General features: G+C 42.3%; 1 protein-coding gene across 2 annotated transcripts; it reads left to right on the plus strand.

Annotated features, from left to right (window-relative positions):
- The first annotated feature begins 1,475 nt into the window (after positions 1–1,475).
- On the plus strand, positions 1,476–21,547 carry GLYR1 (glyoxylate reductase 1). 2 transcript variants are annotated; one of them, XM_087386158.1, is made up of 9 exons: positions 1,476–1,558; positions 1,684–1,854; positions 4,174–4,284; positions 4,386–4,487; positions 8,207–8,308; positions 9,917–10,032; positions 10,204–10,282; positions 10,374–10,544; positions 20,935–21,547. In XM_087386158.1, the coding sequence occupies exons 1-9, from the start codon at positions 1,556–1,558 to the stop codon at positions 21,031–21,033; spliced, it is 954 nt and encodes a 317-aa protein (XP_087242284.1). In that variant the 5' UTR covers positions 1,476–1,555; the 3' UTR covers positions 21,034–21,547. The 2 variants fall into 2 exon arrangements, with proteins under 2 accessions (XP_087242284.1, XP_087242285.1); XM_087386159.1 differs by lacking the exon at positions 1,476–1,558 and having other exon boundaries at positions 1,603–1,854.
- The last annotated feature ends 605 nt before the right edge of the window (positions 21,548–22,152 follow it).

The following is a 22,152-nucleotide window of genomic DNA, read 5'->3' on the forward strand; positions in this document are numbered from 1 at the left end:
ATTAACCCAAGTTAGTTCAACCATTATACCACAGTTACACTTAATCCTTGGGTAGGTTATGCCTTATCTGCCACGTGTCTTTTCTCTTTTCTTTTCTAAGGTCTAATGACCTTGGCATTCTGAGCAGGCGGTGATACGTTGTCGTCACGGGAGATGTACGTTGTCATCGCGGGAGGTGTCTATGCGAGCATCTGTGGGTGCTTCTGTGAGGCGTCGCTGGAAGCAGGTGCTTGAACGAGGCATTTATAATGCTGGTAGATGGCAGGCAACGTTGGAGCTACGGCTGGAGAGTTCGAAGCGCAGAGGTTGCGGTTTGAAGGCAACGCCTGTTTGGAGTCTCATTGATGCGTTTGGAGTATCCTGCGAGGCTTGGAGCATCATTTGTTTGAGGGCGATAGACCATGAGCCATGAGCCGTTGAGCCGTTGAAAGAGGCTTTAGAGCATGTGCCCGTCGGTGTTGAGGAAGCCAGGGCTATGGAGCATTGGGCATGGGGCGTGGGAGCCGGTTGGCCAGGCGCGAGCCATAACCAAAGTGATCTGCATAAGGTATATCCAAAAAATCACGACCCTACGGCAATGATCGCTAGTGAAAATAGAACCTGAGATGTGTGAACGTAAGATCTATGCAGGTTTTACCATAGTGTATTGGCATGGGACCATAACAAAGAAAATGACTACAGAATGAATTTGACCTCAATTCAACACATTAGGTTTTCCATAATAACTATGTGGAGTGGATTGAAGAAAATGGTAGACCTTCCATTAAACTGGGAAAACGTTCTTGCCTAGAAACTGGACTAGTATTTGATGAAAATAAAGCATCTGATGTCTTATGAAAATAAGGCAATTTAGTCTAGCCCGGCATTTAGAAAAGTTCCAATTTGAAAATTATTAGACCAAAACTTCATCTTGTAGTCAAAATGATGCAAATATGTCCTACAAAGTAAAAGAGAGGAAGGTTGATGTACATATTAAGTCCATTTCGAATCATATAAAAATCACTCGTTAGAAGGCAATGCAAGGGATTGGTGATGAGAAGGTTATAACTTATGTTTTATCCCGTGTTATTGGAAAGGAGTTATTACTTGACAAAATGGAGTTATCACTCGATGAAAATCACTCATTAGAAAGACAATCCAAGGTATTGCACTTAACAAAATGGCGATGAGCGAGCATTTCTTAAGGATTTTATTAAACTTTAACATTGAAATACTATTCTAAGATATTGATTTATTAACAATGTAAGTGCATGCTATCTTTTGAGTTTTGATTTGGTTTCACTTTGAGAAGTTTCAAAGAGTGTGATATTTTATGTTGTTGCCAATGGGATGGTTAAGGTGAGTGAGTGTGTGTGTGTGTGTTTTGAAGTGCGTGAGTTCAAGCCTCTCCTAGGCCTGGCGACACCACAATACCCAAAAATCTTGATATGTTATGTAGGTCTAAGTATAAATTTGGGAAAAAGCAATAATAGTGAAGTAAGTGTCGTGCCATTATTTCCCAGTTACTTAGAGACTAATGCCATTTTTGGCCGTCTATGATTAGTGGGGGGTGCCCATGGTGGGAGGGGGGTCCCCTAAACGCCACTCATTGCTCCTAAAATTCTCACTTTGTCAATTCCCCAAGGTGAAGCAAAATATATAGTTCTTTCTAACATTATTGTTGATTGGTTGCCTCTTCCGCAGATTGAGGGAGCTCGCAATTACATTTGCGGTGCCGTCGATCCACGCTTCGGACGCTCTCGAGTCGCGATGGAGATTGGCTTCTTGGGCTTGGGAATCATGGGCGCTCCCATGGCCCGGAATCTCCTCAAGAACGGCTTCAAAGTTACCGTCTGGAACAGGACCGTTTCCAAGGTATTCTACAACAGCTCCTTCGCTGTTTTTCCGTCGTTTGGAAATGAAACCATGCGTGGCTTTTCTGCCGAGCTCATTGAAATGAGCTGGACGGATTAAACGCCTTACAGCTATGTCTGAAATAGTCAGGGGCCAATATACACCAATTTGGATTGTCCCCTGTTGAATTGCCTCTCTATCAAGCGGCCCGTTGCTGTGCATAAAGGAGCAAGGAAACCATTGATATCGGCACACATAGAAAAGTTTTGTATGTGCTTGGTATTGGATTTATGCGCAAGCTCCTCTGATCTGCAATTCCAGATCGTGTGAAAACTTTGCATATCTGTTGGAATCTTCATCCCGCTCAAAGGACTGCTAATCCAGTGCAGTTTCTAAATTATGTTGAGTGTCTGCAAGGAGTGGCCTTTTACGGTTCGGGCACAGGACGACAAGAGTGCCTGAGCTAAGGGGGCAAGGTTGTCTACCTGAGTTTTCGTACATGTTTAAATGGGACAACCGTCCACTGAGACCAAAAATAGACTTCGACCAAAAATTTATACATAGGCATCGAAAGCCCCCGGGAAAATGACGTTGCTACTACCGCACACTAATTTTGTGATTCCATCTTTATCCTTTTTGTGCATAGCCTGAGTAGTATTTCTTGCTGTAGCTCTGGAACCTTAATTTATATGACCCTTTTTATTCAATGCGTGCTTGCTTTCAAATGAGATATGTTCCCGTGGTATTAGCAGACATGCAAATTTTACTTTGTGTAGTTTTCCGTCCATGTTGCAGCCTCCTGATTTTTGCAAAGAATTGCTTGTCTTAGAGAGACTAAATAAAATACTTTAGTCTTCAGAAGTAGTTGTAGCTTGAATGAAGAGAATGAGGAAGCAGCAATAGAGAGCTAGTAAGACTCTCCAACATTAGAGTCCATGGGATTCCCTGTATACCCTCCACTGTGATAGATGCTATGACTTTTGTGACCTCCATCTTGGGGGTACAAGAGCATGGGATTGAGAAGGCCTGGTGTTTACTTTTCTGACCTCCATCTTGGGGGTGCAAGAGCATGGGATTGAGAAGGCTTTGTGCATATGACGTGACCACATCAAAGACCAGCCCGCAGTGAGATACCTAGGCTTGGCTTGTGGCACTGTGCAAGAGTGCAACTCTTCGGGATCACCTACAGGTTCATATGGATTAGGATTTGACTCCCTTGTAGTTAGAGGAGAGACAGATTCTCTTACAGCAACGGGATGCCACTTGTAAGGAGGGAAAGTTGGCTTTGATATGGGAGGAACAACCTTGACTGGCCCTAGATGGACACGCCTAGAGAGGTAGGGTCTATGAGAACCGAGATTCAGTGGAGCATTGGAGTCATACACAGGACGAGATATTGTCTTCTACACTAAGGCTCGCCGAATCCCAAAGTGTCCACTGCCATCAGCGTGCAGATATACACGGGAGTAAGCCTATCGCGATGAAACGAGAGATACGATGATAGAGCGACTATTGGCCGATATCACCTCTTATACTCTCAGCCGACTGTCGGAGTTGGTCCCCCAGACAACATGCATAGGATTCGTCACGACTCACTCATATGGTCAATTGACTGACTAGCCCACAGACAAGGATCTTCTCCCCTTCCTTTTTGGGGGTTTTGGTTCTCATACGGACATCATTTTTGTACTTTCCTGTACAGATAGCACGGTTTATCCCTCTATTGATATTCTCATCTTAGACATCAGCCTTGTGTGTCTGTAGTGGCCCCACCCCCTAGCTTTTATTGTATATGGTTTTTCTTTAGTCTCATAGATCCTGCAGTCTGTCGAAGACGTTAATCGACTTTCTTTCTTTCTTTCTCTCTAGCCTCTCGTGTTTGCATGTACATTTTCCTAATAAAGTAGACTAGTCTTGCTACATATAGTTAAAGGGCAGGTTTATGTACATGAAAGCTGCCATATACTTTTTTGGTCTAAGCAGAGTTTGCAAGTACTATGGTAATGTCCCGACCTTTTGTGTATTAGATCATGAAGTTAATGTCTATTTTCTGCCGTCAATTTCGTGGGATAGGATTTTGCTGTGCAATCTATAAAAGAAACGGTTTTCATGAAACTGTAAAGGAGGTTGGAAAAGGGGGCAATGACAACAACTGCGTAGCAATAAGGAAAGTGGGAGGAGGTCGTGCGATTAAACCATAGCATTGAAGAGAATTGGTGTCTTGGGGAAAGAACATTTCGGAAAAGTTGTTCATGTTGAGACAGCCTTTCAAAAAGGTCTATTTCTTTTACGACATGAACAATACACTATTAAAGTTCCTAGTCTTTGTGATTTTTTCAGAGTGAGGAGCTAGTGAAAGATGGTGCCACTCTTGAAACAAGCCCGGCAAATGTTGTGAGAAAATGCAATATCACTATTGCAATGCTTGCTGATCCAGCTGTTGCTCTCTCTGTGAGTTTTTCTTTTCAGGATAGCTACTTGGTTGCAGGCTGATAGTGTTGTAAAATGAGCTTACAGTAAAATGTTTTCTCTTTGCTGTTTGTTGTGCACAGGTTGTCTTTGAGAAGGATGGGGTTCTAGAATCGATGGGACCAGGCAAGGCATATGTAGATATGTCTACTGTGGATTCCAAAACCTCTTGTACTATCAGTAAGGTCTTGTTCTTGCTATTGTGACACAGTTTATGATATCACATGACACATCTGATGGACATTGATACTCTCGTTTGCAGCTCAAGCATGTATCTACCTGATATTATTGACGCAAGATAATTCGTAATTTAGAACTATGGAAAATCCCAGTAAACATTCTTGATATTAGGACTGCAACACCAGAAAAAAGAACACTAATGATCTTTCAGAATTCCTATGGAGCATTTTGATTCCATAAAACATAGTTATACAATTGGTTGTATGTAGGTGATCCTCAGCTCTAACTTATCCTATTATCTGGCCGCTAATGGATTTTGAACTACTCAACTCTCTACTTCATTCTGCAATCATGTTTGTTTTTAACCTTGGTACTGTGTGTGCATAAGAGTGCCGGGAGTGTGGTTTATGTGAGAGAAGAGGCGGGCCTGTCGCTCTAGAAACGTCTGCTAGAAGTCCTTAAAGTTCTTACTAAACAAGATGTTTATTAACACCTAGTTTTGGTGAATGAAAGCTAGCTTCTTTTGGCAGATCAGGTGGCGATACTTGCCTCACTTGGATGGGTGATGCTTAGTCTCTAATCTGAGTTGGACTCAATACTCGGAAGGGGAGAGAAAGAAAGAAAGAAAGTTGTACTAAGCTCTTCGGGAGGCCTTGCTGGCATATGAGACAAAGCACAAACAATAGAGTAAAGGATACTTCCCATTCCAAGCATGGACCACTGATGTGCCTCAAAGAAATGAAAAAAAAGAACTTACATGACCATCCTGCAATCTTGAGAGTCAACATCTCTCACGGAAGGTATTCCCCATGCATGCAATGGCTCTCCATTTTGGCTCACAACTGAGAGCAACTCTTAGAGAAGGAACATGGCAATCTTATCCAGCCCAAGAGAAGAAAGAGTGGACTCTTCCACGAGCCCAAGCACTCCTGAAACGAGCTGTCACTTGAACGCTGGCATACAAGCTGCTGTCTGTACAATGTTTCCCAAAAAGCTGACCGTACAAGTAACGCAACAGCCTGTGCATATTCCCGTACTCAGCATGTGAGCAGTCCGCACAAGCAATTAAGAGCCCGTACTAATCCGTACGTACTGTAGCCGTACCAGCTTCCAAAACAGTCCATACACACATTGTAAGCCCACATGTTCAGCCCCATACGACTGTACAGCTGTACACACAGCCAGCCTACCCTTTGCTCCCGTGTGTGATCCAGCCCCTCCACAAGCTCACCACTCCTCCGTACGCCCGTTGGCTTTCCTCCGCACGGTCACCATCAAACCAGCTCGTTTACAAGACTGCAACCCGAGCCCTCGTTTTCCATACGGGAAGTCCTCCTGTGAGCTTGTGCTTGCACGTAGTCCATCCTCCTTCCGTGATTCTGCCCCCGCGCCATCCTTTCCCATCCAATCTTTTTCCTAAGGCCTTCCTTTCCAAAAGGGGGCTGCATGGGCTTGTCACGTGGCAGCCCATGCCTTGGGTTGCCCCTAAGGGATTTATTTGCCCCTAGGCCCCCTCTAGTGGGGCCTTTTTAAAAGCCCACCAATGGCCAACCTTAACTCTAAGGTTCTTTGGCCCCCTCTTAGGCCCCAAATTCACCCCCAAGGCATAATTTGCTAGGGGTTCTAGGCTCTAGCACATCAAGCAACCCTTGACCTCGCTCCTTGTTTAAGGTCCTGTCCACATGTAAGCCAACATGCATGCACCATAAATTACGCCCTCGTGACATCCGACTAGTGGCCTCCCATTGTTACCCTCTACTTTTTGGGTTTTCTGTCTTGTAGCGACATTACAATGTATTTATTTTCTTGTTTTAGATACCAGCCTTGGGGTATGGATGTGATTTTTAGCAGCCTCACCCCTTAGCTTTCATTGTACCTATTTGTTAAAAGTCTCATAGACCCTTTGGTCTTTTGTAGACATCAATAAACTTTCTTTCTTTCAGGCCGACACAGGTTACCATGGATGGCTTTATCTTCATCCATGACTTTAGTAGCTAAGGGCAATTAGAGGTGTTGGTATGCACGTATGTGCAAATGGTTTGAAAGTAAGCAATGATCTCCGTAGAAGCTATGAGCTCACAGAGCCCAACCAAGTCTTGAATGTGTGTAGCTATAAGAAATTCTCCAGAATAAATTGGTTAACCTCATGGTAAGCGAGAACACAGGGGACCTCAAGGCTCGACTGAAAGGGGGATAATCTATCCATATGAACCCTAGATATAGATATCAGATGAGGGTTTCATCGACCCGCTAGGCTACTCAGGGATCCACCCCCCTACTCTTTTGAGGATATTGATCTGGCAGTTCCGTATTTCATCACACCAACAATGCATTGAGAGTGGGCGGGCTAAGGGCATACCTAGAGAGGGCTGCATCTGCACTTTATGTGACCTATAGGAGATTGAGTCAGAGGAGCACTTTGCTTTTAGATGCCTTGTGTACCTTGAGATCCGAGGTTGCTACCATTATATTTTCAGGGATGGATTTGGACCCGTCTATATCTCGTCTTACCCATATTAGAGATGTTTTGTGACTTCATTCATGAGGCCATATGACACAAAGACCTACTCAAGGCACATATACGAGATCAGGGTGCTTAGCCAGATTTTGACTTAGAGTGTGATTACTGAGTTTTTCCAGCCAGATACACAGACTAGAAGGCCCAGGGGGACACCGTAGCCTAGGCTCAATGCTAGTGATATGACAAACCCGTCAGCGTGTCATTGCACATATCCAACTCAGGGATCTTCCTTCCATGTTCACCAGACTAGAGGCCCGGCTGATGGGTTCCCCATATACTGACCGTTGCTAGCGCTCTATCATGGGTTTTATGCCATCGCAGCCCCGTACATCATTGGGGCCTTCATGTGGGCTTGACTTCTCCACCAGCATTGAGCAGCCCACTGCAGTGATGCCACACCACAGCTTCCATCCTCTCCATGGGCTCATGCATTGTTTTGTACAAGTGTTTGTATGTTTATGCTGCACTTGTCTTGGGTGTAGATGCTTGCTTAGAGGCTCCACACATTCAGCTCATTGTAGCTGGTTTTATAGTCTCATAGACCCTTCAGTCTTACAAAGACTTTTAATAAACTTTCTTTCTTTTTTAATTTCTTTCTTTCTCTCTCATCATCCCATGGTGGCTTGTATTAGATACTATTTTGATTGTACTTTGTCTCATAGGCCCGTGAGACCTTTGAAGACATTAATATTTCTTTCTTTCTTTTTTTCTTTGTCTCTCTCACGTGCGCGGGCACATGTGTATCTGCCCTAGTTAGTATTGTGAATACTTTAAAGTTTACATTCTTAAACATTAGATTGAAAAAAACTTCGAGCTAAATCCAACAATTAATACATTGATATTTTGTATTGCTGCATAGGGGAAACCTTTCTGTTTTCCTGTCTGTGTGATTGCTTGTTGATGCATGTGCAGCTGTCACCTTCCTGCTATACTTTTTTATCATATACTACCTCTAGCTCAGGCATGTTTGCATGAGTCCATGTGTTGTACTGAGTGAAGCTTTTGTGAGGAGTTTTTCCATACATAGAAAATCAAAAGTGTATTATGAACACGATCCTCTGCTTTCTTTCAAAAAAATCAAAGTTGAATCAGTAGATCACTGCCTTCTTGTTAAAATTCCTTATGGCGCCTTTTTTCCCCACCTGTGCTTGTAAGTTGGATAATAGCAACATAAGGGACTTAATATCGTCTCCAATGTTGCAGGCTATAATAGAAAAAGGGGGACGCTTCCTGGAGGCTCCTGTCTCAGGTAGTAAGAAACCTGCTGAGGATGGTACACTTATCATTCTTGCAGCAGGAGATGAGGTACAATGTTTGACAAATTTTCCTCTGTCTTTGTTATTAGGCTTGCTCGCTCATGTCCGGATCGCTTATATTAATGTCTACCTGGTATTATATATGGCTTGGAAAGATCCTTTTTGTTGTATGCAGAATTAATTTGGTGGACAAGTCTTCTGTGCATGTACTTTTTGTGGGCATTTGTAGCATCAGTTGGGGATGTCATAACAAGTAGTTCAAGCTGTGCGTGAAGTCTTCATGGTTTGAAGTATCACGAGCAGACTCTCATAAAACTAAGACTGCATGCGTCTTGTTTAATTTTTAAAGCTCATTTCAGAATGAGACAAAGCCGTTCAGAGATGAAGGCCTTCACTTAAATTGTGTGCGACTTGTAGCAACTGTTTCATTCTATTTACTCCTATTCTTAGTATGCATTTGCCTACCTATCTCTTCCTTCTCAATTATTGTGCGAATAGATGAAGTGCGTATCTTTTCAACAATTGTATTAAACAGTATTAAGGACGTGATCTGCTTTGCTCAGTGCTAGCCTCTCGTTCGTGGACCTGAAATACTTGAAGTGCACAAGACTTGAGATCCTTTCATAATCTAAGTAGCAGCTTGTGTATGGATAGTGACGAGTGATACACATAAATGAATTAATGAGATTCTCTATGTCCCTATAGCGAAACCATAGCCAAGGGAACAGAGTTTGGAAGAATCAGTGGGAAAAGAAGACCATGCTGAGCTTGATTCTAGTCCATCTTGGTGAAATGACTTGAGATGTCTAGAATAAGTGGGAGCTTTTGGTATACATAATAACACTACTTTTTATGTTATTTTACTTCACTTTGTGAGGTGAAGGCGGGGCTCGGCCGGTCATAAGAGGCATCTACATACCGATCTAGGTGGAAGACTTTGTCGGGCGGGGAGTTTGGCTGGAAATCACATCTATTAAAAGATAATGCAGATGTCCTAAGAGGAGCTCAATGAGAGAAAAATTTCGTGTGGAACAAAGGGGAAAGTTATTTGATTTGCTTTCATTCCTAGGATTTCAGATTTAGTATCCTCATGTAATTTACTTGTTTATTCCTTTTTATTTCACTATATTTTAATTTGAATATCCTTCGATTTGGGTTCTTCTTGTCTTGGTCGCTTCCATTAAACCTTTAATCCATGACTCTGGGACTAATATATGCTTACAAAGATATGACATTTTATGGAGGTCACATACACCTACATCTAGGTATGAGAAGGGAGGTCATATCATCTGGTCCTTGTTATGCATGTAAATTTTTTGTGTGTGAGAGAGAGCGAGAGTGTGTGTATAGGTCATAGATATGAAAAGTGTGTGTGTGTGTGTGTGTGTGTGTGTGTTTGTGTGTGTGAATCATATAAGTGTTGGTGTGTCCAGGAAATGTGTGTGTGTGTGTTGTGTGTAAATGAGAGGGCGGTAAATAAGAGGGAGGTTAAAATGGAAGTGTGTGTGTGTGTATGCGTGCATGCGCGCACGCATGCGTGAAGAAGATGAGGCTTTCCCAGCCTATAAAATGCCTCCTATTTTGTGATGTTGAGTTCGAGGGTAGACTTGAGATTGCCACTGTTGCACTCATTTTGTGGAACTGTGAATGTTTTCAGTCTCTCTATGAGGAGATTGCACCTGCTTTTAAAGTAATGGGAAAGCAGTCGTTTTTTCTTGGAGACATTGGAAATGGAGCCAAATATAAACTGGTGGTCAACATGATTATGGGGAGGTGATTAGTAGAACTGCCTTCATACTTTTGAAAATATGTAGTGCTTGTTATGTAGTATGTGTATCTTAATTGCTTCTCTCACGTATGAAATCATATTGCTATGTAATCTGATAGGTCAGAAAGCACATGAGCGAACTCTAATTTTTTTGTTCACCTATTTTTTTGTCACAGTGTGATGAACGCATTCTCAGAGGGGCTTGTCTTAGCTGACAAAAGTGGGTTGAGCCAGCAATCACTTCTAGATATACTGGTACTCTACTTTTCCACGAGTGTGGATTGACATCATGATGTTAAGGAGATTTCATCTCAAGAAACTACATGTGTTTTCTGGAAATGTACAGGAACTTGGTGCTATTGCAAATCCCATGTTCAAAATGAAGGGCTCCTCTATGATGAAAGGCCAATTTAGCCCTGCTTTTCCTTTGAAACATCAGCAAAAGGACATGCGACTCGCCCTTGCTTTGGGTGATGAGGTTTCTGTTTCAATGCCTGTTGCAGCGGCTTCTAATGAGGTAACACATGAAAAACGGTGCATTTTGACTGTAATTTAAGGCTATTTTCTATGTATAATATATACATGCATACATTTATATAGAGTATATGTATCTACATGTGTATTTATGAGTTTGTACATACATATACATATACACATACGTATATGTAAGTAAGCATCTGTATATGTTTGTTAATTATGCACAGGCATGCACACACACACTTGTCATGCGCGCGCGTGTGTGATGTACACACACACACACACACACACATCAAGATTCAAAACATTTATGCAATGATGAATCTAACAAGTCACTTATGTTGATAAAAGCTGGAACACCAGCAAACTTTTGAACCCCATACAAAGTCATGATAAGAAGCAAAAATTCAATCTAGATCAAAATTGGTCCATCTCCACCCAGCTTTATTTTGAACAAGTTTCTATGACCAAAAGGAATTTGTTCATACTTTATGCAAGAAAACCAACTTTGCAAGCTAAGGGCCATGGTGGTAAGATACAAAACGCTAGTAATGTTGGTTTGAGTACCTAAAGTTCTAAAATGTTAGAACCACTTTTATACAAACGTCTAATATAATTAAATGTAAAATTTGAGGATGTCAGATAGTATGGTTGGGTTTGAGGTAAGTCCCCCCCCCACGCCCCTGTCCCCCAAACACCAAACATTTCTAAAGTACATAACATCCATAAAGAACCTAATTATTAGGTATGTGACCTAAACTAACCTTGCTAATGGGCATACGAGATTCTTTGTTGCGACTCATTTCCTACTTGATTTCTTTAGGATGCTTACTATTTTCTTGGTTCTTCCTGATTTGCTTTTTCTCTTGGGATTTTCCACAAACATTTGTCATATTTTTCCTTGATGATCGGACTTCATTTTCTTTTCTGGTATAAGATTCATGAGACTTTTCATCGTCTTTGGCCCCTTGGGTTTGGCCCCACCTGCTTTGGATCTTCAGTGTATTGGATAATATGTTGGTAGTGGTTTTTCCCTTTCAATCTTAGTCTACGGAGTATTACTTGCTACTCCCTGGCCACAACTTAGTCCTAGTTGGAGTCTCCAAGTTGGATGTGATTTTATATGACGTCTACAACTTGAATAGTAAATCTAGAGACAGTGTTTTGCATCTTTGGTCGTCTTCTCCGTGCTTCGATGGCAATGCTCCTTACAATTGGCATTCCATTATACAAGTCTTTCATCAAATGCACGAAGATGCATTCAAGGGGAATTTCTCCACCACTTAGAATCAGAGGTATCTTATATCCCAAATTAATGCTCCAACACACTTTGATCTAATGATCTGTGCTGGCTTGCTCAGGTAATCCATTGGGCCTATGTACTAGTGAATGAATGGAACTGGCCTATGTACTAGTGAATGAATGGAACTGTGACATAAATGGGATTACTCCAATCATGGCTTAATTGGTGCGAGACACTCAAATTCAGGGCATGATCGGGCTTCCACAAATGTCTCAATCGTCTGCTTCTCCTGTTGATACCTTGGGATTGCTTTGTACATACCTTGGGATTGCATCCAAAATACGTGGTTCAGATCTGGGTTTGAAAGTATGTGCGCACTTGAGGGAGACGAGAACCACACTTTCAAGGAATATTGAGCAATGGTTCTATCTTAGCTGGTTCAAATCGGGTCATTTATTGTCCAATAGTGTAAGGTTTGAAATTGTGACTTGTTGCAGCTTTGTTCAGTTCTCATCAAGATTTCCAGATTCAATTGATGGACATTTTCACACAATCTCTCCACACTGAGCAAATCTAGTTCTCATCATCCAGCCTAACATCTATATTTTGGCCTGAAAAGTGTACCCATATCTTCTCTTATATGTTGCAAGTTCCCCAACCCATCTATATGGAAAATTGTATAGTCCCTAAGGCAACTTCTCAAACTTGAATATACACATAGAGATTAATGTTTGAATGATTGATGGATGGTATAAAATCTCTATGTTGATGTCATCACTCAAACCATAATTTAGACAAACACAAACTTGACGATACTAATCGCTACGCAAATGAACATAAACAAATAGCCAATAGAGGGGTTGATAGGGGGCTTCCCCCATCATGAATATGAATATACAATGGAAGACATAGATACTATGTGATTCGTAGCATGCATTAATAAATGAAGGTTACAAATGTAATGAGAAAGAAGGTTTATTAATGTCTACAAAAGACTAAAGGGTTTATGAGACTTAAAAAAACCATATACAATGAAAGCTAAAGGGTGGGGCCAGCCAAAATGGGCAGATTCCCACTTATGCCATGCGAGGTTGGGTCACCTCAACTACAAAATCTTGGTTAAAATGCATTCACAGGACATGGTGGTTGCTCTCCCACCCATGCATGCACTGGTTAAACATGTGTGTGAGGGATGCTTGTTGGGCAAAATGCACCGTTTCTCATTTCCAAAGGATGGGACAATTGGTGCATCTAGGAAGGTTCACCTTGTGCATAGTGATGTGTGCGGGCTGATGCGGACAGCATCTCTTGGGGGCTACCTTTACTTTTGTACCTTTGGAGATGACTACACAAGATTCACTTGGATATATGGCATGAAGGCCAAATTTGATGTGTTCTTATGCTTCAGACATTGGCTTGCCATGGCTGAAAATGAATCCGGGACAAGCTTCTTACTCTACGCACTGACAGGGAGGGGGGGGGTACATATCCCGTGATATCTCTGATTTTTTGGCAACTCGGGGTATTATTCATCAATGTCTTGTGCCTTATACTCTGCAGTAGGATGGGCTAGTAGAGAGGAAAAATCGGTCAGAGATGGAAATGAGCTGGTGCATGCTCAAAGGGAAGTCTTTGCCAAATAAGTTTTGGTTGGATGCTGTCATGTGCTCCAACTATGTGCTCGTACCCACAAAGGCATTGAAGACTATCACACCTTAAAAGGCATGCCACAGCCGCAAACCTGAAATTTCTCATATGCGGGTGTTTGGGTCATTGGCTTATGGTCATGTGCCATCTTAGCCGAGGCATAAGCTTGAAGACAAAGCTGTAAAATGCATATTCATTGGTTATAGCGCAGAGAGCAAGGGATACAGGTTGTATCAGCCACAGTCTACTATTGACGCCTCATATGTCTTTTGCCTCTCTTTGAGTTGCCCACAGATTCACAGCAGCTAGTGCAGAGTGTTGTGTTGTGCCATACACTTCTAGCACTGCACATCCTCCACCAGTAGCTCTTGCTCAGCTTGATTTGCCTTCAGTTGATGACCATGCTATTGAGTAGGCAGTTGCACAGGAGAGTGCTGTCATTAGACAGCAAAAATCAGTCCTGAGATGGCTTTTGGACACACTCAGGGACATCAAACAAGCTGAACCTTTTCCAGCCTGCACTAGAGGTGTGCATAAACAAATGCATGGCAACTATTTGGCTGTAGCCTTGGTTGCTATTGCTTGCAATGAGGAACCTCTATGTCACAAGGATGCCTTTGACAGCAAGGAATGGATGTATGCCATGAAGGCTGAGCTTGAATCCATTCATGCAACACATCATTGCTTTCTTCTATACTTGTCACAGAATTGGTCATGTGCTGCACCATAAACACAAAGTGGGTCTACAAGGTGAAAAGGAAAGCTAATGGCAGTGTTGATTGCCTCAAAGCCCGCTTGGTTGCAAAGGGCTATGCTTGAGGAGACCTTTGCTCGCATATCACACATCACTACTATCAAGTGTGTTATTGCTATGGCATCTAATCGGCATTGGGAGGTTCATCAGCTGGACATAAAGGCCGCCTTCCTTAATGGTGATCTTCCGGAAGAGGTCTATGTCACGCAGCCACTTGGTTTTGAACAATTGGGTTTTGAAAATATGGTTTGCTAGCTTAGAAAATCCCTCTATGGATTGAAGTGGGCACCCCGGGCATGGTATGCGAAGACACATGCATTTTTGACAGCTCGTGGCTTTTAGAACAGCCCAACCGAGGCCACTCTTTATGTTCCAAAGAGTGGAGCAGAATTTTTAATTCTGATTTTATATGTGGATGACATGCTTATCATTGGGCCGGATATGGATACAGCAGATTTCAAGGTTGATTTACAGCAGTCTTTTGCCATGATAGATATGGGCCGGTTGCACTATTATTTGGGCATACAGTTTGCATATGTTGAAGGGGGTATAATGACAAGTATATTGGACAGCTCCTTGATCACTTCTAGTTCGAGGATTGCAAGCCAGTTTCTACTCAATTGGAGCCTAGCTTTCGTTTCTCCTCCGAAAACTGGGAAAACCTCCATAATGAATTCTTGAAACTCTCCCAAGCTCTAATGATAGCAGCCATAAGAGGTGAAGGTGGCATCGTGATGTCTATAGAAGAAAAATCCACCGAGTGCCGTCCATCCAATCACCGCTAGAAGATGGAGTCAAAATAAGTCCTCTGACCACAAGCTTACAAAGCAAAGCTTTGCACTAAAGCATTTTGAAGGTGCGATTTTTCAGCAGAAAACAGTAGCCAAAGTTGTTAGAAGCTTGTAAAGCAATCCTCTATGCTGAAGTATTTCTAAAGGGCTATTTTTCAGCAGAAAACAGGAGCCAAATTTGTTCGAAGGCTTGCTGATGTTATTCCAAGCATTTTGACTAGTCACACGGGCATCAAAGATTCATCGTCATGTATTTCCTCTTAGCCTCACCGCGGCCACTCAAGGAGACCATCCTTGGTCAGATGGAGGAAATGCTCTCCATAGAAAGCCAGTTTGGTAGCATGTGTCTGTGTTGGAGATACTCAGGTGTACTGAATGGTCAAATAGGGTCCATTGTCCCAGTTGTAAACCCCCATATGAGCAGAGCACAAGGACATGGTAATAGTAATGGGGGGCATGAGAGTCTGCTGTGTGTGCATCAGGTCTGGATGCCACATGGGCAAATCTAGGAGGAGGGAAAAATCCACTGGACAGCCAGATGGATAGCACTGTAGGCTGCTGTGTGGGCTGCTACGTAGTCCAGGATTTAGGGCTGGCAATGGAGCTTTGGAAAAGAGCATATTTATACAGACGGCACACGGAGGTGTACCAGCAGGTGCAGAGGCCAGAGCAGGTAACAATAATGCAGCAGCAAGTACAGCAGAACTTCTGCAAGGCCTGGAAGAGAGAAACTACAGTGGGCAGATGTGCACATCGGGTACAGCAGAGCTGGAGCAGGAGCCAGCAGGCTGCACATATACATGGGCCAGGGAGGACTGCCAGTAGGTCGGCAGTCTGGACAGTCTGTGATCTGCGGAAATGGACTTTGACATTTTCTTGTGTTGGTTTGGTTTTTTTCTTTAGGGGGAAGAAAACACTTTGCTAGAACTAAACACGGATCTGTTTTTGCCTATACTAAAAAGAAAGAAATTTTATTAGAGTCTTCGGAAGACCGATGGGTCTATGAGACTGAAAGAAAACCTGATACAAATCGCAGTAAGGGTGGAGCTACTAAAACGAGCATCATCACCCGTGATGAATCTTAAGTCTGATCATACATAATCAAATACATCTGGGTATGACAATGAAAAGAAAAAAAAAAACATTGGGGTGGAGCGGAATCCTCCGTATGGCATGTTGCCCTAGCTGGTGTATAGCTGGTGATGGGACGCTGGCGTCAGTCAAGGGGTCCCGTGTGTCTCGGTAGAGAAATTAGTGCAAACTGCCAAAACTGAAAATGCCACAATTCACTATAAATTTTTTTTCCATGAAAAAGACTCTATTAAGTGTGAAAGAAACCCACGGGAGCGAGCTCGAAGTGAAAATACATCATGCTAGGCATGAGGAGAAAAAAACAGCTCAGAATGAGCTGGAAAGAAACCAAGATTGAGGCTGAAAATTCCACCTCAATCCTGCTGTAGTCTCTTTAAAAATAGGGGAACCCCTCCATTCCCTAAGGAATGTTCACTATAAATTAAGTGTCTCACCTTCACTCTGATACCAAATATAAAACTCCAATCCATTCTCTCTTCATAAACCTCATAAGTGTTCAAGCAAGATTCGCTAGCCAACCAAACGCATAAGCCTCAAACACCTTTGCTGCCTTAAAACACCTAGCTTTGAGTATACAATTCACAAAACACCATGCATTGATTTGCAATGTGCTAGCTCATGCCCCCAATTCCCTAGAAAACTCCTTGCTATATTTAGCTACTCGCGAGGCCTTAGCCATCCTCCCCATTCATTTAATCAATTATGCCCTTTGGGTCTTCAACTAACTTAACTAACATAACTCTTGACCCTAGGCATGCACCTTCAAGTGCATAGTCAATCAACTAACCAAACCAATGTGCATGGACACCTCAGAGCCTTCTAGTCATCTCGAACCCCAATCATCAAAGACCTCAATAGCTAAGTCCTTGACTATCAAAACAATTGACTATTTCCATTCATATACATTACCATTAGTCTCTCGAAGGGCTTTCCATCATCGGCCTATCTGAGGTCATGCTACATTCTAACTAGAGCGTAACAAGCTCGGGTCACTAGAGAAAGTCTGTGATAATCCTCTAAGTTAGGCTTTGATGGTTCCTCTTGTGCTCTTCTCGGCAGTCACATGAGCTGATTTGTCTTTGGGCCTCAAGGAGGAAAATGGCCATGCGTCTCTGACCTGGAAGATACCCAAACTCTACTACGGATTATCCGAGCGAGAAGCAAAACTTGTAGTCTCTCTATGCAGGACTAATTAGTCTCCGATAGATCTCTTCCCCAAAAGGGACTGCCATACAAGTGAATTAAAATTTGGTCCTGGGGCTGGGAAATGCGAGTGGAAGCTTGAAGGTTGAGAGTCGCAAGTGCGGCATATCCTTCGGTCGCAAGTGCGGCATATCCTCTGCTCAAACGAAGCTGACATGATTGGTCACATTGTGAAGATCGGGCTTGAGAGAAGAGGACCCCTATATATATATATATATATATATAGAATGCAATATCCATTGCTGCCCTGTCTCGAAGGTAAGCTACTCTCAATGTGCGGTTACCCAAGATGTATTCAAGATCATGACCTTGGTTTTACCTAGGTTGACCTTCAAATCATGTATCTCACAAAAAGATTAGAGTGAAGCCAAATGCTGTTGGAGACCTTCAACTTATGAGGAGATTAAAACCAAATCATTTGCATATAGTAGAATTGGGATCAGGGAGCCAATGTTGTGAGGATGAAGGAACTCAATCTTGTTGATATATAGGCCAAACAAGGTTGGTGACAAAGAACAACCTTGGACAATCTCATCCTTTGTAATGTCTCTGGCCCAAAAGACCTTTGCGTACTGACTACAATATCGAAGTGGAAGGATTTTGTGTCTACATGCTGTAAATTATTCCTCAAAAAACTGTCGTTTTAGCATCATCAGCGATGCATGTTCCTCTAGTAGATCGTACATGAGCAGCCGGTCATAGTAAGCTTGAACGTTATGCAAAGGTGCCGAATTAAAATTAGGATTTTACGGCTCATATGCAAGCTAGGCCTCATTGATGTTGGAGATGATAACCGTGGTTTTATTGAGATCGACCCTAATGTCTTACTATCACAATGTAGAGAGCTGTCAGGTTTCTCCGTGCAAAGGTAGTTCTTTGGTATGTGTACCATACGGAAAATTCCATGCGGTACAGTACGACGTGTTCCATATACTATGGTACATGTACCAAAAGAGTATTTTTTTTCGGGTGTGTTTCAAAAAGTAAACTTGTAAACAGGGCTGTCGTTCGAATGTGTCCCCTTACCTTCAAATGTATACTTGTAATTATAAAATGTACCTAAAAATCCCTTTGCCGCTTCAAATCAATTAAGCACTTGTTTGTGTACACTTGCCACCTCTTTCCTCCTCATCCGACCTCAAGGCTGATTTCTACCCCTTCCTATAGACCACAAAATCCCTCTGTACATCCTTCTTTTCCAAGCTGTAGTCACTCCCATGGTCCAACAACCCCATAGACTATAAAGTATCGACTCTGTCAAACATATTGTGTGGTATGCACTTTGCCTATGAATCTTTGTATAAAGCCATGACTGTCCAAATCACACCACATGAAATGTCGAGAGTGGAGTCGTGAGTTGAGGTAGGCTCATGGTACAAAGTTGAAGGCCTTGCAAAAGTCTGCAAAGCAGCAGTACACTCTTTACTTCAGTTTCTGGCATCCCCATGAGAGCTCTAGAGTTAAAATTTGATCTACTGTGAAATAAATCCTCATTGGCCACACACCTGCAGTGTTAAGAGCGGAGCCATGAGTTGAGCTAGGCTCATGAAATGGAGTTGAAGGTCGTGCATAAGTCTACAAAGCAGCAGTATACTCTTTACTTCAGTTTCTGGCATCCCCATGAGAGCTCTAGAGTTAAAATTTGATCTACTGTGAAATAAATCCTCATTGGCCACACGCCTGCAGTGTCAAGAGTGGAGCCATGAGTTGAGCTAGGCTCATGAAATGGAGTTGAAGGTCGTGCATAAGTCTACAAAGCAGCAGTATACTCTCTACTTTGGTGTCTAGCCTCCCTATGAGAGAGCTCTAGAGTAGCTCAAGTGTTAGAAAATAGGCTCTTTTTTTTTTGGGTTAGAACAGTGACTTTGTATAAAGCCATGACTGTCCAAATGACGCCACATGCAATGTCGAGAGTGGAGTCGTGAGTTGAGGTAGGCTCATGGTACATAGTTGAAGGCCTTGCAAAAGTCTGCAAAGCAGCAGTATACTCTTTACTTCAGTTTCTGGCATCCCCATGAGAGCTCTAGAGTTAAAATTTGATCTACTGTGAAATAAATCCTCATTGGCCACACGCCTGCAGTGTCAAGAGCGGAGCCATGAGTTGAGCTAGGCTCATGAAATGGAGTTGAAGGTCGTGCACAATCTACAAAGCAGCAGTATACTCTCTACTTTGGTGTCTAGCCTCCCTATGGGAGAGCTCTAGAGTAGCTCAAGTGTTAGAAAATAGGCTCTTGTTTTTTGGGTTAGAACAGTGACTTTGTATAAAGCCATGACTGTCCAAATGATGCCACATGCAATGTCGAGAGTGGAGTCGTGAGTTGAGGTAGGCTCATGGTACAAAGTTGAAGGCCTTGCAAAAGTCTGCAAAGCAGCAGTATACTCTTTACTTCAGTTTCTGGCATCCCCATGAGAGCTCTAGAGTTAAAATTTGATCTACTGTGAAATAAATCCTCATTGGCCACACGCCTGCAGTGTCAAGAGTGGAGCCATGAGTTGAGCTAGGCTCATGAAATGGAGTTGAAGGTCGTGCATAAGTCTACAAAGCAGCAGTATACTCTCTGCTTTGGTGTCTAGCCCCCCTATGAGAGAGCTCTAGAGTAGCTCAAGTGTTAGAAAATAGGCTCTTGTTTTTTGGGTTAGAACAGTGACTTTGTATAAAGCCATGACTGTCCAAATGACGCCACATGCAATGTCAAGACTGGAGTTGTGAGTTGAGGTAGGCTCATGGTACAAAGTTGAAGGCCTTGCAAAAGTCTGCAAAGCAGCAGTATACTCTTTACTTCAGTTTCTGGCATCCCCATGAGAGCTCTAGAGTTAAAATTTGATCTACTGTGAAGTAAATCCTCATTGGCCACACGCCTGCAGTTAAGAGCGGAGCCATGAGTTGAGCTAGGCTCATGAAATGGAGTTGAAGGTCGTGTATAAGTCTACAAAGCAGCAGTATACTCTCTACTTTGGTGTCTAGCCTCCCTATGGGAGAGCTCTAGAGTAGCTCAAGTGTTAGAAAATAGGCTCTTTTTTTTTGGGTTAGAACAGTGGCATGAATATTTTGGTGATATATCTTTGGTAGGGCTCTACCGAGGCCGGGTCAAAGTTGTCATAACTTGCATTGAACAATAGCAGTGAATGTCTCAGTATATTGAAGCTGACCTTTGTAAAGATACATGAAAATGCAAAATCTTTTTTAAGAGTAGCATATTTCAGTTGGTTTTTAGTTCAAGTCAATATGATTATGGACCATTGCAAACAGTTTTTGATCAGTGTTCCATCTATATTACGCCTGCCCCGCCGACCCCCCCCCCCCCAAAAAAAAAAAAACACACACTTTTTTTTTTTTGGGGGTAATTCCATGGACTTGTATTAGAAGATTAATATTGTACAAAGAGACTCTCCTAAAAGGGGAGAGCCCAAATCAAACAGGCATCATAAACAGATTGCCTTAAGGAAGCTCTGAAGAATTCATAGGGCTGATGGAAGTGTTTGTGCAAGTATGCCATATTATGTTCAGTCCAGAAGGTCCATAGAGCCCAAAATCTAATCCAGTGAAAGAGTAGAGAATAAGGTCTCAATGGAGTCACACACACACACACACGCACGCAAACACTTCCCGCGTAATAAAAGGAGAAAGAAATAAGAGAAAAAGGCGGCGAATATATAACACAATCTCTTTACAAACACCTAACTGTTATTTTCTTGGCAGGCTTTTAAAAAGGCTAGGAGCTTGGGATTTGGTGACCTGGATTTCTCGGCAGTGTATAGAAGTGTTGCTCATGGGTCTGATTCTGGGAAATCTATGTAGGTTACTTCTGGTCACCCTTTACAAAGCGTCTTTGCAGGGCACCGAGCTCAAGCTGCTGCCTGTGGATTTGAACTTTTCTGCATTTTAAACGTCTAGATCACCTTGTGATTGCCCTTACCAAGGGAAGTAGTGACACCAAAATTTCTTTGTGATCAGTGGCGACCAGCAGTTAATGGCATTATGATTATGCTTAGAGTGGTTTGTGTTTAATGTATCTCATCTGCTTCAGTGTCTCAATCCTAGCATTTCAGACAGCACAATACTTCTTTGGCATGCTCCCCAATGTTAATGAGTGACTATTTTAGAATATTTGGGGTATTCTGATCGGTTATTGTGTATTGGGGGCCTGGAGAAAAAGTCTGTATGGATCATTCCCTGACAGGGTTTTTAAGAACTTTTTCTCTGAGATGTTGGGGACCCTTGATTGGCTCAGCATAATTTCTTCTAGTGTCATATGACTACCACCATAATAAAAGCACATGGTCCACTCTGTATACAGTTGAGGGATCTTCTTAGTTTTTTGCTTGGTATTCTGAGATACATGCAAAGGGCTGTCCAAAAAAAAAGCGCGATCTTTGGACTTTGGAAGTGTCATTTTGACGTATACTTGATTAGACAATTTAAGGACGTTTTAGACTTGGAATCCATTCAATAGCATAAACAGAGATTTGCTTTGTTGCAGCTGAACCATGTACAGACTGCCCTCAAACTGGATGTACTGTTGTTTCTTTTTTTACTTAGCTCTCGCTTCACCAAGATTGAACTCAAAGCCTAGCTAAGGGTCCTTATGAAATCTAGATATAGGTGCTTGCAAATCATCAGAAAGGGGGGTTGAATATAGGTGGTGCACTTATTTTCTTGCTAAGATTTGAAGGTATTTAACTACTCAGTCCACAGGAAAGTGTTGGACTTACATATATATGTAGATAAATACAACAAACTTTTGCTAGACATCAGCCTAGAAAACAGTGCATTCCTGGCTCAATCGTGCATGGTTCTGAGTGTTCTGCTTTCTTACGAGTGCTACTGACTGACAAGTTTTATCTAAAACCTGGATATAGTTTTATGATTTTACAATTTCCTACAGCTAGTAAAAAATTTCAGCCTTAAATATATCAT

The sequence above is a fragment of the Dipteris shenzhenensis genome, chromosome 15, assembly GCF_047967505.1.
Source record: "Dipteris shenzhenensis isolate YYH24624 ecotype China chromosome 15, Dip_SZ_1.0, whole genome shotgun sequence".
Classification (NCBI taxonomy): Eukaryota; Viridiplantae; Streptophyta; class Polypodiopsida; order Gleicheniales; family Dipteridaceae; genus Dipteris; species Dipteris shenzhenensis.

Coding starts and splice junctions, on each gene's coding strand:
- GLYR1 (XM_087386158.1), top strand. Junction 4,285..4,385: donor ATCCAGCTGTTGCTCTCTCT/GTGAGTTTTTCT, acceptor TGTTGTGCACAG/GTTGTCTTTGAGAAGGATGG. Junction 10,033..10,203: donor GTCAACATGATTATGGGGAG/GTGATTAGTAGA, acceptor TTTTTGTCACAG/TGTGATGAACGCATTCTCAG.